At 33.9% G+C, this 14084-nt stretch overlaps 1 protein-coding gene across 3 annotated transcripts in view; it reads right to left on the bottom strand.

The window, feature by feature from the left end:
• ADAM2 (ADAM metallopeptidase domain 2) overlaps window positions 1–12339 on the bottom strand; it is a 72577-nt gene extending 60238 nt beyond the window's left edge. The window contains exons 1-4 of one of the 3 annotated variants that reach the window (XM_037741456.1): window positions 12249–12339; window positions 11516–11592; window positions 8614–8669; window positions 343–421 (exon numbers count right to left, since the gene is read on the bottom strand). In XM_037741456.1, coding sequence (XP_037597384.1) covers window positions 343–421; window positions 8614–8669; window positions 11516–11592; window positions 12249–12303 — 267 coding nt within the window. In that variant the 5' untranslated portion in view covers window positions 12304–12339. The remainder of the gene's footprint in view (window positions 1–342; window positions 422–8613; window positions 8670–11515; window positions 11593–12248) is intronic. The other 2 variants (XM_017537083.2, XM_037741449.1) reach the window with 2 other exon arrangements.
• Between the last annotated feature and the right edge of the window lie 1745 nt (window positions 12340–14084).

A 14084-nucleotide genomic window follows, 5' to 3' on the forward strand; every position in this document is an offset into this window, starting at 1 on the left:
ACACTGATTTTGTATCCTGAGACTTTGCTGAAGTCGCTTATCAGTTTCAGGAGATTTGGGGCTGAGATGATGGGGTCTTCTAGATATACAATCATGTCGTCTGCAAATAGGGACAATTTGACTTCCTCCTTTCCTATTTGAATACCCTTTATTTCTGTTTTTGGTTAATCATCTGTTTAACAGAGCTAACTCAGTATATCAGTATACATCATCAACAGGAAAGCATTAAACTCATGCCAAAAAAGCCATGGCCCAACCCTTTGGACTCTAGTAATGTGGACACTAATAAGGTGATCATAGAAACTCACTTGACAAAAATAAAAGAGATCATAAAAAACATACCTGTAAATCTTGGTCAAGCGGTTTCATAATTCCTGTGTGATTATAACTGTAAACTCTAAAATTATAGGGTAAAAAATTTCTGTAAAATAAAGATAAAATGGAAAAATTTGTTTCCAAAACTTTCATTTTGAAAAGTTAGGTAGGTCGACATCGAAAGATAAAAGAGGAACAGAGAGATATTTCCTGAATGTATGAATTTTGTTCTAAATTTTACTTAAACATCTCAGACTTCACTCTCTCTTTTTTTACACTGTTTTCCTAGCTGTTTTCCAAACACAACAGGCAAGCTTGGATCTCAGGATATTTGAACTATTCTGTTGGCCCTTCCTGGAAAGTTCTGCAACATACTTCATTATTCTTCATCTACTTCAAGTCTTTGCTTATACATCAACTTCCCAATGAGGCTTACCTTGAAAATTTTATTTAAAATGTCAACTTGTGTAATCACCAAAGCATAGGATTTTTAAAACACACTCTAAGGTTGCACTATAGTTTTTGCTCAAGCATATATTACCTTCTCACATTCTTTCTACTCTATTTACTTATTATATAATTGTTAGTCACATTTGATGATAATATAAACTCAGAGATTTGTATCTATTTTGTTACTAATACTAACGTACCCCAAGCATTAGTAATGTTTGCCAAAGTTACATAAAAAGTTAAGCTAATCTCTGAAGATTAGAGCATTTTTTTTTTCAAAATTGATGATACAACATCAAAAAGCTGTAAGTCAAGTAGGATAAAGGGAAATAAAAGTCAAATGTAAATATATCATCAAAAGAAAAAAAAAAGACTAATAAAAACCCAGATAAACTTTAAAGATCTTTAAAATATCAAGAAAAAAGAATGTTACCTTTGAAGAAACACATAATACTTAATAAACAAATTAACAAATAATACAGGTATTTCAGCAATAGAAAAGAAAAAAAAAAAAGCCAGAAAACAATGGAATGGTGATTTAAAAGGCAAAGGACATCTTTTTCAAAGATATCTCATATGATATTTCATATGAATTTTAGGATTGTTTTTTATTTCCCTTTCTGTGAAAACTGTCATTAGAATTTTGGGAGGGTTTACCCTGAATCTGTAGATTGCTTTGGGTATTATGGACATTTTAGCAATATTAATTTTTCCAGTTCATGAACATGATTTATCTATTTATTGTTTTCATTCATTTCTTTTAACAATGTTTTATAGCTTTCAGTGTACAGATCTTTTACCTCCTGAGTTAAATTTGTCTAAATAGCCAAAACAATCTTGATCAAAATGAACACGGCTAGAGGCATCATACTACCTGATTTCAAACTATACTATATAGCCATAGTAACCAAAACAGCATGGTGCTGGTATAAAAATGAATGGAACAATATAGATATAAGAGAAATAAAACAACAGACCAGGGGCAGTGGCTCATGCCTATAATCTTAGTACTTTGGGAGGAAAGGCAGGCAGATCACCTGAGGCCAGGAGTTCGAGACCAGCCTGACCAACATGGAGAGACCCTGTCCCTACTAAAAATGCAAAATTAGCTGGGTATAGTGGCACATGCCTGTAATCCCAGCTACTCAGAAGACCGAGGCAGGGGAATCACTTGAATCAGGGAGGCAGAGGTTGCAGTGAGCCAAGATTGCCCCGTTGCACTCCAGCCTCAGCAATAAGGTAAAACTCCATCTCAAAAAGAAACAAAAAATAAAACCCAAAACAAAACAAACAAACAAACAAAAAACACACACATTACAGTCATTTGGGGTTTGACAAAATTGTCAAGAAGACACAATAGGGAAAGGACAGGCTCTTCAATGAAATCACATGTAGAAAACTGGACACCCACATGCAGAAAAACAAAATTGGATCCTATCACATACCATATTTAAAAAAAATAAATAAACCATCAAAATGGATTAAAATTTAACCATAGTAGCTGCTATGCTAAAATTACTAGAAGAAAGCATAGAGGAAATGCTTGACATTGGCTTACGTGATGATATTTTGGCTATGACTACAAAAACAAAACTAAACAGAAGCTAGGCAAATGGGAGCACAGAAAATTTAAAAGCTTCTGTACAGCAAAAGAAAAAATCAACACCACGAAGAGACAACCTACAGAATGGGAGAAAAGATTTGCAAACTATACATCTAATAAGGGGTCAAAATCCAAAATGTATAAGGAACACAAAACAACTCAATAGCAAAAAAACAAAAATTGAAAATGAGCAAAATACCTAAACAGACTTTCTCAAAAGAAGACATATAAATGGCCAAGAGGTATATGAAAAAATGCTCATTATCACTAATCATCCAAAAAGTGTATATTAAAGCCACAATGAGATAACACCTTACTCCTGTTTAATTGGCTATTATCAAAAAGACAGAAGATAACAAGCGTTGGCAAGGAAGTGGAGAAAAGGGAACACTTACACAATGTTAGTGAAAATGTAAATTAATACGACAATTAATAATGAGGTTTCTCAAAATGTTAAAAGTAGAACTACTGCATGATTCAGCAAAATATGTGAAATTCAGAAAGAAAAATATTACCTGATCTCATTTATATGGAAAGTCTAAGAAATTCAAACTCATAGAAGCAGGGAGTAGAATGGTGGCTTTTAGGAGCTGAGAGTGGGAAAATGGGAGATGATGGTCAAAAGGAAGAAAGTTTCAGTTAGAATGAATAAGTTCTAGAGAGCTTTTGTACAACAAGTTAACTGTAGTTAATACTGTTTTATACTTGAAAATTGCTAAGGGATTAGATCTCAAGTATTCTTCACCACAAATAAAGCTAAGTATTTGAAGTGATGGATATGTTCATTGGCTTCTTCATTTCACAATGAATGCCTATCTAAAAATATGTTGTAAACTGTTAATATATATAATTATTTCCTGTCGATTAGACCTTTATATAGCTGGAGGGGGAAGAATATAATTAAATAAAGATTTAATGACAAATAAAAACACCTATAATTTAAACAAGTAGTCTTATAATAGAAATACATTAATAATTTCTGAGATATATCAAAATTAACTCCAGATGGAAGCACCAAAATGTAGGGAGAACTAAAGAGGACCAGAATTGGTAAATTTTGGTTAAATTAAAATGAATACTGACTTTATAAAAAAATAGTAATATTTCATGGGGATTTAAAAGTATACAGGCTTGTGATGTATGAAAAAAATAATGAAGGGGAAGCAGAGGGTAAAGGGAGTTAGAAATTTAAGGATCTAAAAATACATGGTAATTGGTAGGAGGAATAATTTGTAATAGACTCAATTGCTCAAGAGTCGATATGTTGGCACAGAGAAACTACTAGAAGAATAAAGGAATGTATGACAAAGAATTTAATTGAGGGATAATGTATGATATAAATTAATAGATTCAATCAAATACAGGCAATGAAGATAAAAGAATATAAAACAAAAGATAAAAGAGAAAAAATATAATGATTCCAAAATCATGTGAAAATTCAAACAATCAAGAAGAGTAAGCACACCTTAAAATTGAAGGACAACTCTGGTTATAAACACCTATTATAAAGTCATAGTAATTAAAACCATGACATTTGGACAGACAGACAGGGTCTAAGAAAGACCATACAAAGAAAGAGAACAAAGAATCCAGAGACTTCTTTATATACAATCATTTAATTTATAACAAAGATTACATTATAGTGCAGTGAAGAAGTATCACTTTTTTATTGGGCTGGGTCCAGCACAGCACAAATAATTGCCAAAGCATCTATGATGAGGAAAAAGGTGAAAAGACTATCTTTAGGCTATCAAGATTTATTATAAATAGACAACCAGACCAAAAGGTTTAATTAAGAGCCTGGAAACAAATAAAACCATATATAAATGTATAATATATAACCATCCTGACACAGAAGTCATATACAGAAAGAAAATTCATAGAGCTCTTGAAACATTTGAAAAATCACATATAGAAAAACTAAATTGGTTGTCTACCTTACAGCATATTCAAAAGCCAATTTCTGTTTCAACAAAGACCTGAATGTGAAAGGCAAAACTAAAAATATTTTAGAGGATTATATAAGATTTAGTTAGTCACGGCCTTGGAGTAAGAAAGGATTTCTTATACAAGATACAAATATAACTTACCATAATGGAAGAATTATCTTTACCAAATACCATAAGTGTGAAAACACAGGGAAAGAAAAGGTCAGATTAGAAATATCTTTTGACAGAGAATAAATGTCTTAAACAGGCACTTCACAGGGAAGAAATTCCATATGGCTGACTGCTGTATTTAAAAAGTTAGAGAAATTATTTACAGTCAGAGAAATACATATTAAATTATTTACAGTTAGAGAAATATATATTAAATCACAGTAGTATATAAGTATATAATCAGCATTTAAAACTTAAAACATCTACGACTATTAATAGAATGCATATTTCAAAGGGGTATATAAATTAGTATAATGCTTTGGAGGAAATGTGCGGTAATTATGAAAATGCATGTAGCTTAATCCATATATATTTTAACATTACCAGGCAGGAACAAAATGTTCAAAATAAGATTAAAAAAATTGTTGTATAATCATGAAATTGGATGCTATACAGTAATAAAAATGAATACATTGGAATTAATTGCAGCAACATTGAAAAATCTCACAAACATTATTTTAAGTGACTAAAACTAGAAAAATAATCATAATTCATTTATTTAGTTAAAAAAACAGACAAAAAGAAGCCACATTAGCTAGGATAATAAATTCTATAATGATTTATTTTCCTCTGGGTACACACCCAGGCGTGGAATTACTGGATCAAATGATAGGTCTACTTTCTTGGAAATCACCACTAAAGAACTTATTCATGTAACCAACACCACCTGTTCCCAAAAAACTATTGAAAAAAAAATTTTTTTAAAGAAAAGAAAAAATAAAACAACTAAAATGACCAAGAAAAAATAAATAAATTCTAAATAAAATCAAGGAAATTTATCACAACAATCCAGAAAAGTAGTAAGGACTGAGGGGCTGTTATAGGAAATGACAAATAGTCAGATGGTTACATAGATGCTCACTTCATGACACTTATTTAACTGTATAAACATGTTTTGTTTTTAATTTATGCCAATTTTATTATACAATGAACATAAAAAAATTAAAGATAATTGAAAGTAATTCTTATGACAGAAGGGACTTATTTCCCTGTTTCCATCACTACTCTTGATATTGAAATAACTAATAAACAATCATTCTCAAATACAGGACTACACTATAATAAACTGGTCAACAGGTTAAATCCAGCTGATAGATTATTTTTGAAAATAAAGTGATATTGAAAAATAGCCACACCCATCATTTGCATATTGTTTATGGCACTTTTACAAAAGAAAAGTGGAGTGATTGCAAGAGGCTATATAGAGCTCAAAGCCCAAAATATTTACTATCTCCTCTTTGCCAAAAAAATTTCCTGATTCCATTATATTATAGGGTTCATGGGAATGATCAAAGCAATAGAAACAAAGACTGGTAACAGCTGAAAGAGTGAGCAGGTGAAGCTGTGCAAAGCAAGACAGAATGTGGATCAGAATCATGCCTTAAGCATAGATGGTTTAATGTCCTCTGGTCATTAGCATACAAGCACATTATTTGAGCCAATAGCCCCCAGCCTCAGAATACACTAATGCAAGCCTTATATAAAAGGAATAGAGCTAGAAATTTCCTCTGCAAGTTACTAACAAACACACATAAAAAATCAAAACTTGCTTCTGTCATCTCAGTGTTCGTTTCATCCCCAAATTTATATTTTGAAACCTAATCACCAATGTGGTGGTTTTAGGAGGTGGAACTTTAGGGAGATGATCAGGCCACAAGGCTGGAACTGTTCTGAATGGGATTGCTCTCCTTATGAAAAAGGCCTCAGAGAGTTAACCTACTCCTTCCACCATGTGTGGGCACAGCACGAAGGAACCATTTATGAACCAGGAAATGAACTTTCACCAGACACTGAATCTGCCAGTGCCTTGATCTTGGACTTCCCAGCCTCTAGAACTGTAAGAAATAAATATTTGTTGTTTATAAGCTACCTAGTCTATGGTATTAATATTTTGTTATAAGCAGCCCAAACAGACTAAGATACCTGCTGTACACAGACCCTGGACAAAAGGATGTTACTCAATACTAACTAAGGCAAAAATAGCATCACTTGCAAAAATGAAAACCCTAAACTGTATCTCAGGGAGATGTGAAATGGATTCCAAACAACCCTATTATTACTGAATCCCTGAGCTGAAAAAGCATGTAAACTTTTGACCCAGTTAACTGTCGTTGCAGGAAGCAAGCAGAAGCATCCACAAAACCACCCTCAAGGAGAGGTCTCCACAATGCAAAAAAATTAGAGGATGATGGAAGATAAGGTTCACTCAAAAAAACTCATCAATGATGATTTCAAACATATGGAAAAGTCCAAAACTTGAAAATCTGGAGAAATCCTGTAGAAAAATAGCAATAATCAGGTAAACTATGAAACTTAAGAATAAAGGTTGTAATGCTGAAACAGATAAAAGACAGAGATAAAATCCATAAAAGATTTACAAAATATAAATTTGTCAATTTGTGTAGAAATCCTAAAAATATAGTCATTGAAAAAATTCTTGAAGAGACTAGACATACGTGGAGTAAAATGGAAATTGCCCAGAATAAAGCACAAAATCAGGAATAACAAGAAATGTGAATGAGTACATAGAAATATGTGATAGATAAGTGAGTCAAAAATTGCTGACTTTGGAGAACAAAATAATGATTGACTAAAATTTATGTTAAGGGGGCCCCAATGTATACCCAATAGCATTCCAGGAAAAGTTAGCAGAGTGAGAAAAAAGAAGAGTTAAACTTAAAAATTGACAAGAATCTCCAGGATTGAAGCAAGGATGTTAATTCTCAAATTGAAAATTCAGAGTCCTTCGAGATATAAACAAAAAGAAATCAATGACTAGCATGTCATAGACAAACCACAGCATCTTAAAAGATACCAGAAGTACTCATCGGCGTTGGTGTTACTCTAAATATCCTACTAACCTGGATCTCTTCTCAAGTTTCTCAGGAACACAATGTGCAATGTGATAAAACTGATTCCTGGTGTTCTTATTTTGTATATTTGAAAGCCCTCGGAGATGGTCATGTTGCCAGGAAAAGGCACAGTTTGGTGCTAGCTCTGCACACATTCCAGGCCTCCTTGTCTTTTGAAAGTAAATGTCACATCACCCTGGATGTCTATAAACCGTTGGCCATACCTGAAACTAGTTACCAAGATACCCTGGGTAGGGACTGGCAGGGCTTGAGGGAGACCGCTAACAATGGTCACCAAAGGCTTCAGTATTCCACCAGGGGGGCTACCCAACAAGGCTTTATGTTGTTCCATCCCATAATATTATATACTTTATTCTCATCTGATGCAGGTAAAATGTAAAAAGAGTGAAAGCTTTGAATTTTATTTTTATTATAGATTTGGTCATTCATTTCTAAAATGAGTTGTAACATTCTATTTCTTGCTACTTTATTGATATTTTACAATAATGTTTTGAATGTTTTTGAGCCAAGAGTTTTTCTGCAACTGCTCTTGAATTTACAAATATCTGGTGATTCTGTGATTAAGGCTTTGTAATTCCATTCTAATTTTATTATGCTAGTCACTGAGAATGTGGTTACTATTCAAGAGATTTTTTATTTTAGTATGTGATTTTATTTCTTAAGTACCTTTTCACCACTTGCATGCAGGAAAATAGCCACATTATTTTTAAGGTATACAGTTTGTGATTCATCCATTACATCACCATAAATCGTACTGTATATTTTATACTTTTTTCTTGTAGAAAAAAGAATTTAAGAAATCTGTTAGTTACATTTTAATTCAGGTATTCTTATATGTCTAATTACACTTTACATATTTTGACTATATTCAACATTTATAAATACTGTATCTGTGATGCAGAAAGTAATTTCACAGGATGCTTTACTACTGATCCCTAATTTGCTCTCAGTCTCATCACTTGGTATTCTAAAGTCACACCTGTTGGTGAGATTCTATCTGAGTTTGCTCTATGTACTTCTTCCAGAAGGCAGCACTTTTTTTCTTCAGAAAAAGGTAATTTTGAGTCTTATTTTTACCTTATTTCTTCAAACTAGTACCATCTATCTTATAAACAGAAAACATTTTCTGAAATTTATGATGTATAAAAATATTGCAGCTATGAATCCTAAAACTGATACAATGAAAATTGATAAAATAATGATGATTACCTACTTTTGCATTAAATTCACAGTGTATGGTTTCCCTTCAATTACAATTTTGTAGGATACCTGGCAAGCGAGTACATTGAAAATGCAAAGAAAATGAGAAAAATGTTAGAAAAGATATATATCATTTTACATTACTGATAATTACACTAAAACACATTCATAAAATAAAAAGAGAAAAAATAAGAATGCTGATTTATCTTAATGGCATTTGACATTATAACTCTAAATTTCATAATAAAATGATGAATAAAATAATTTATATACCTCCTTATTTGTTCATTTTGAAATGTGTATGTTGATTGCACATCCTGAAACTTCATTGAATTCATCTGCCTGAACTCACAGTTTTTTGGCGGAGTCTGGGGTTTTCTATATATAGGATCATGTCATGTGCTAACAAAGATAATTTTACTTCCTTCTGATTTTGGATACCATTTATATCTTTTTCTCTGCCCTTGATAATTAGTACTATCAGTACTATGTTGAGAGTGGGAATTCTCGTCTGGCACCACATCTTAAAGTAAAAGCTTTTAGCTCCTTTCCACTAGCTATGATGTTAACTATGAGTTTTTCATAACTGGCCTTAATTATATTCACGTATCTTCCTTCTAAACTGTTAATAGTTTTTAATCAAGAAAGGATGTTAAGTCTTTATGGAATTCTCTTTTGGGATCTCCTGGTGTTTTCATACCCACATTCGTCTATGCTCAGATTCCCTGTTCTTACAAGGACATCAGTATTAGAACCGATTCTATTCTAGTAAACTCATTTTAATTTTATTACCTCTTTACAGACTCTGCCCCCAAATATAATTATATTCTGAGGTACCAGGGGTTAGAATTTCAATAAATAAACTCTGCTTTGGATTTGGTACACCTGTTCTGAAGACTCAACTTTTTAAAGTCATTTCTCAGTTAAAATATTTTTACTATTACCTCTTCTTCTCTTCCCCCGACTTCAGGAATGCCAATTTCTCTATGCTTAAGCTTCTAATTCTTACCTTTTCTCTTAGTCTTTTATATGTTGCATTTTGTCTCTTCAGTTCTCTCTGTTCTACTCTTAATTCCTGACTTTTATATTTTCATACTACATTTTCCACTTTAGGAAATTATATTCAGTTATTTTGAAAAATCTAGTAATTTTAGGTTGAATATTCTTTTGATTTTTAGTCTTTACTAATTGTAATAATTTAAAATGTACATTGTTTCATATTATGTTTGTAGTATTTGTTGAATTAATAAGCATAACAGCCTCACTGAGTTAAAAAATACTATTAATTCATTACTTTGTATCTGGCACTATTCTAGGCAAGAATAATACAGACATTAACAAAATAGACCATGTTTTTCCCTCATGAACTTGACAGTTGAAAACGGGCATTTATTTTTTACTTTACTTATTGCAAATTACTGTAACAATCAAGTTATTCTTGTTTGAAGATATTTCTCTCCAGAGATTCTCTGCTTATTTTCTAATATAATTAACATCTCTATAATACTTTTACATTAAAAAGCTTTCGTAAAATATTGTTAAAAACCTCACTGCTGGCTGGGCGCGGTGGCTCACGCCTATAATCCCAGCACTTCGGGAGGCTGAGGCGGGTGGATCACGAGGTCAAGAGATCGAGACCATCCTGGTCAACATGGTGAAACCTGGTCTCTACTAAAAATACAAAAAATGAGCTGGGCACGGTGGCGCGCTCCTGTAGTCCCAGCTACTAGGGAGGCTGAGGCAGGAGAATTGCTTGAACCCAGGAGGCGGAGGTTTCGGTGAGCGGAGATTGCGCTATTGCACTCCAACCTGGGTAACAAGAGTGAAACTCCGTCTCAAAATAAAACAAAAAACAAAACCCTTACTGCTCTTTTTCTATTTAAATGATTTGTTTTATTAATAGATATGTATTCCTTTTAACATCTAAAGCTATAATGTCTGTATTAGGATGACAAATGGATATTTGCTAAGGAAATGTTTGTATTTAAATTACTAGAACATCTGCCACTAAACCAAAAAAAAAAAAAAAAAAAAGATTGTTGTCTCAAGAAACACATTCCACTTCAGAAATGGATTCTAGAACTTAGTGAAAATGACAAGAAGCTTTTATATTCGAATTTAAAAAAGAGAATAATAATTCTGAACTAAAATAATCTATAACAGCATGAAAGGAACAGTCCTAATCATTAACATAGTTGCAATCAGGGCTAAAAAAATCATTAATATAATACATCATTAATTTAAGGGATCATCATATCCCATATAAGCAAGCCAAGGCTTACTTAACACCAATTACAAAAAATTCTTCCAAATACAGACGGAACGGTGAGTGAGAACAGAATCTCTAGGATGATCAAGCCAGTGATTATTCAAAGACATCTGAGAGGGAGACAGGTTCAGAAAATGGACTTGGGGTTTTTCTATCCAGCATCACTGCACCATTATTTCCGTGAAACATTGTTGTTCCTGTTTCGTTTTCAAAAGGGCTTTTCCATCCAGGGAAAATTGAGCATAAATATAAAATTCAACGGGTGTGCATGAATGAAAAATGGCAGATTAACTTCTTAGGAACAAAATATTTACACAACTATTTTTATTATTATTTTGAGAAGGAGTCTCCCTCTGTCACCCAGGCTGGAGTGCAGTATTGTGATCTCGGATCACATCAACCTCCGCCTCCTGAGTTCAAGCGATTCTTCTGCCTCAGCCTCTGGAGTAGCTGGGATTACAGGCCCACACCACCATGCCCGGTATTTTTAGTAGAGATGGGTTTTCACTATATTGGCCAGACTAGTCTCAAACTCCAGACCTCGTGATTTGCCTGCCTCAGCCTCCCAACATGCTTGGGTTACAGGTGTGAACCACGGCGTCCAGCCATGATTTTTAATTAGTAAATAATGTTAGTGATTCGTTACCTGTGATTCGATTCCTTCCTTTGTTATTGACCGTATTTTCTCTGGAACTGTAATTTGCACAGGTAGATTACCAAAATCTGCAGGGTGCAAAATGTTTTATTAGAACACTACCCATCATCTCAGAGCTTGTTTTATGAGCTTTTCATCTAAATCTTTAATCTCTATTTTATATGCTGCCTCTCATTTTTATTATCTTTTGAAATAACGTCAATTCCCATTTCTTTCTAAAATTACAAGATTTTGTTTCTGCTTGTTTGTTTATTGATTTTTTATTTTATTTTTTTATTGTTTATTTTTTTAAAAAAAAGAAATAGGTATACTTCTTTAGGATTATTACCCTGTAGGTGGGATCTGGTGATCTTGGGTCAATAGGTTCAAGCCCTTCAGGATAAATAAACTCACTCTGGATCCTTCGACTAGAGAGTACAAAAGTTGGGTCTCAACCTTTACTCTTGTGAAAAATGCAAAGCATGATCTGAAACTACAATTCTGAAGCATCCACTTAAGGCCTGGGACATCCCATCTTTCCTAGGTTTCCAGGACATGTGGGAAAGCCCTTATCCCATGTGGATTTTGGTTGGGGAAGGCGGCAATGTCGGGGTGAGGGCAGAGTTGCAGAGTTGGAAACCCCACAGGAAAGCATCCTTCCAGGGATGTCCAGTGTAACCTGGGGGCGAAGGGAGAGTACCGCTGAGGGACCCAAAATGTCAGAGGAGGGGGTTTTTTTGCTTACTCCTATCCATCCGCAGCCCACCGAGCCAGCTGAGCAGAAACAAGACTCGCCACATGGCTTGAAGTCCTGGGTCCCCGCCGGAATAATGGCAGTTGGTGGTTACAGGGCAGTTGGGAGCGCGAGATGACGCCCCAGCCACGCAGCCTGCAAGAAGCAGACGTCTGGGAGAGCCCAGGCGGGCTGAGGCTGGGTGCGCTGCACTGTGGAACCTGCGAGGCCCCGGGCCCTGTCTCTTGCAGACAAGGACTCCACTGGACGTGACGCCTAATTAAGGCAACAACAACAAAATCACTTCCAACAGCCGAGGAATAGGAAGATTCATAAACATTTCTTAAGTAAAATTTTAATCGAACATATATAAACATGTTTATAGTCAATCATAGGGTCACAGATTAATTAATATTAAAGTGGAAAAAAAAGTGTAATTAGTACCACGACGAAGAAAAGAAAAAGAATCACCCAAATCCCCAGATTCCCACCTCACGACCGTGACTTCTAACAACCGAAGACTAGTTTTATCTGTTTTTGAACTTTTCACAAATAGAAGCAATTACCATGTACTCTTTCATGTTTGGGTTCTTTTAGTAGGATGATTGTAAGGTTCATCCAAAGCATTAGTTCTGTTTTATACTCATTGGTGTATATTACAAATTCAATAAATTTAACACATTTGTTTTTCCATTTTGTTATTAGTGAACATTTGATTTGTTTATTGTTCCAGCTATTAAAAATAATATTTAGCTATAAACGTTCTTCTACATGCCTTTTGGTGTAATAACTAAGGATTTCTACTGGGTATATTTCTAGAGTGAAGTTGCTGGATCACAGTGTACGTGTTGGTAGATGCTTCCAAAAAGTTTTCCAAAACTGTACTGATTTATACTCCCACCAGAAGTGTATGAAAATTCCACTTCCTCCACATCAGTGCCTACACTTGTTTTCCTCCCCTTTCTGTCCTTCATTTTAGTCATCTCGGTTTCAGTTTGCATTTTCATGGTGGTTAATGAACTTTAGCACAATTTTATCTGTTTATTGCCATTTTATATAGCTTCTTTGGTAAATACCTTTTTGATACTTCGGTCCATTTTCTAATTGGGTCACCTTGTCTCTTCCTTAATGTATGTACAATCTGTTGATTCATTAAAGATATGATTTTTATGTTGGATATAATGATTGCAAATAACTTGTATACGGGGGCTTGTTTTTTCACTTTTAATAGATTTTTGTAGATACAAATTTGTCTTATTCAGAAATTTTATTTTATTTCAAATGTGATGAGGTTTTCAATAGTACGTATTTTATCACAGATGTTAAATTTTATCACATGCATTTTTCTGCATAAATGATGTGATCGTATAGTTTTCTCCATTTTTTGTTAATATGATAAAATTACTGATTTTCCAGTGTTAAAACAAACTTGCATTTCTGGCATATACCATATTTGGCTATCATGTATCACTCTTGTATATTTTGCTGGTTTGATTTTCTAGTATTTTGTTTTGCATTTTTGTATTCATATTAGTAAAGATATTTCTCTGTAATGTTCTTTCAATGTAATGAACTTGCCAATTTTTGTACCAGAGACATGTTGCTCTCACAAAAGAAATTAAGAAGCCGGGTGCGGTGGCTCATGCCTGTAATCCCAGCACTTTGGGAGGCCAAGGTGAGTGGAACACGAGGTCAAGAGATCGAGACCATCCTGGTCAACATGGTGAAACCCCGTCTCTACTAAAAATATAAAAAATTAGCTGGGCATGGTGGCACATGCCTGTAATCCCAGCTACTCAGGAGGCTGAGGCAGGAGAATTGCCTGAACCCAGGAGACGGAGGATGCGG

Source organism: Cebus imitator, unplaced genomic scaffold (genome assembly GCF_001604975.1).
Source record: "Cebus imitator isolate Cc_AM_T3 unplaced genomic scaffold, Cebus_imitator-1.0 Scaffold5, whole genome shotgun sequence".
NCBI lineage: Eukaryota > Metazoa > Chordata > Mammalia > Primates > Cebidae > Cebus > Cebus imitator.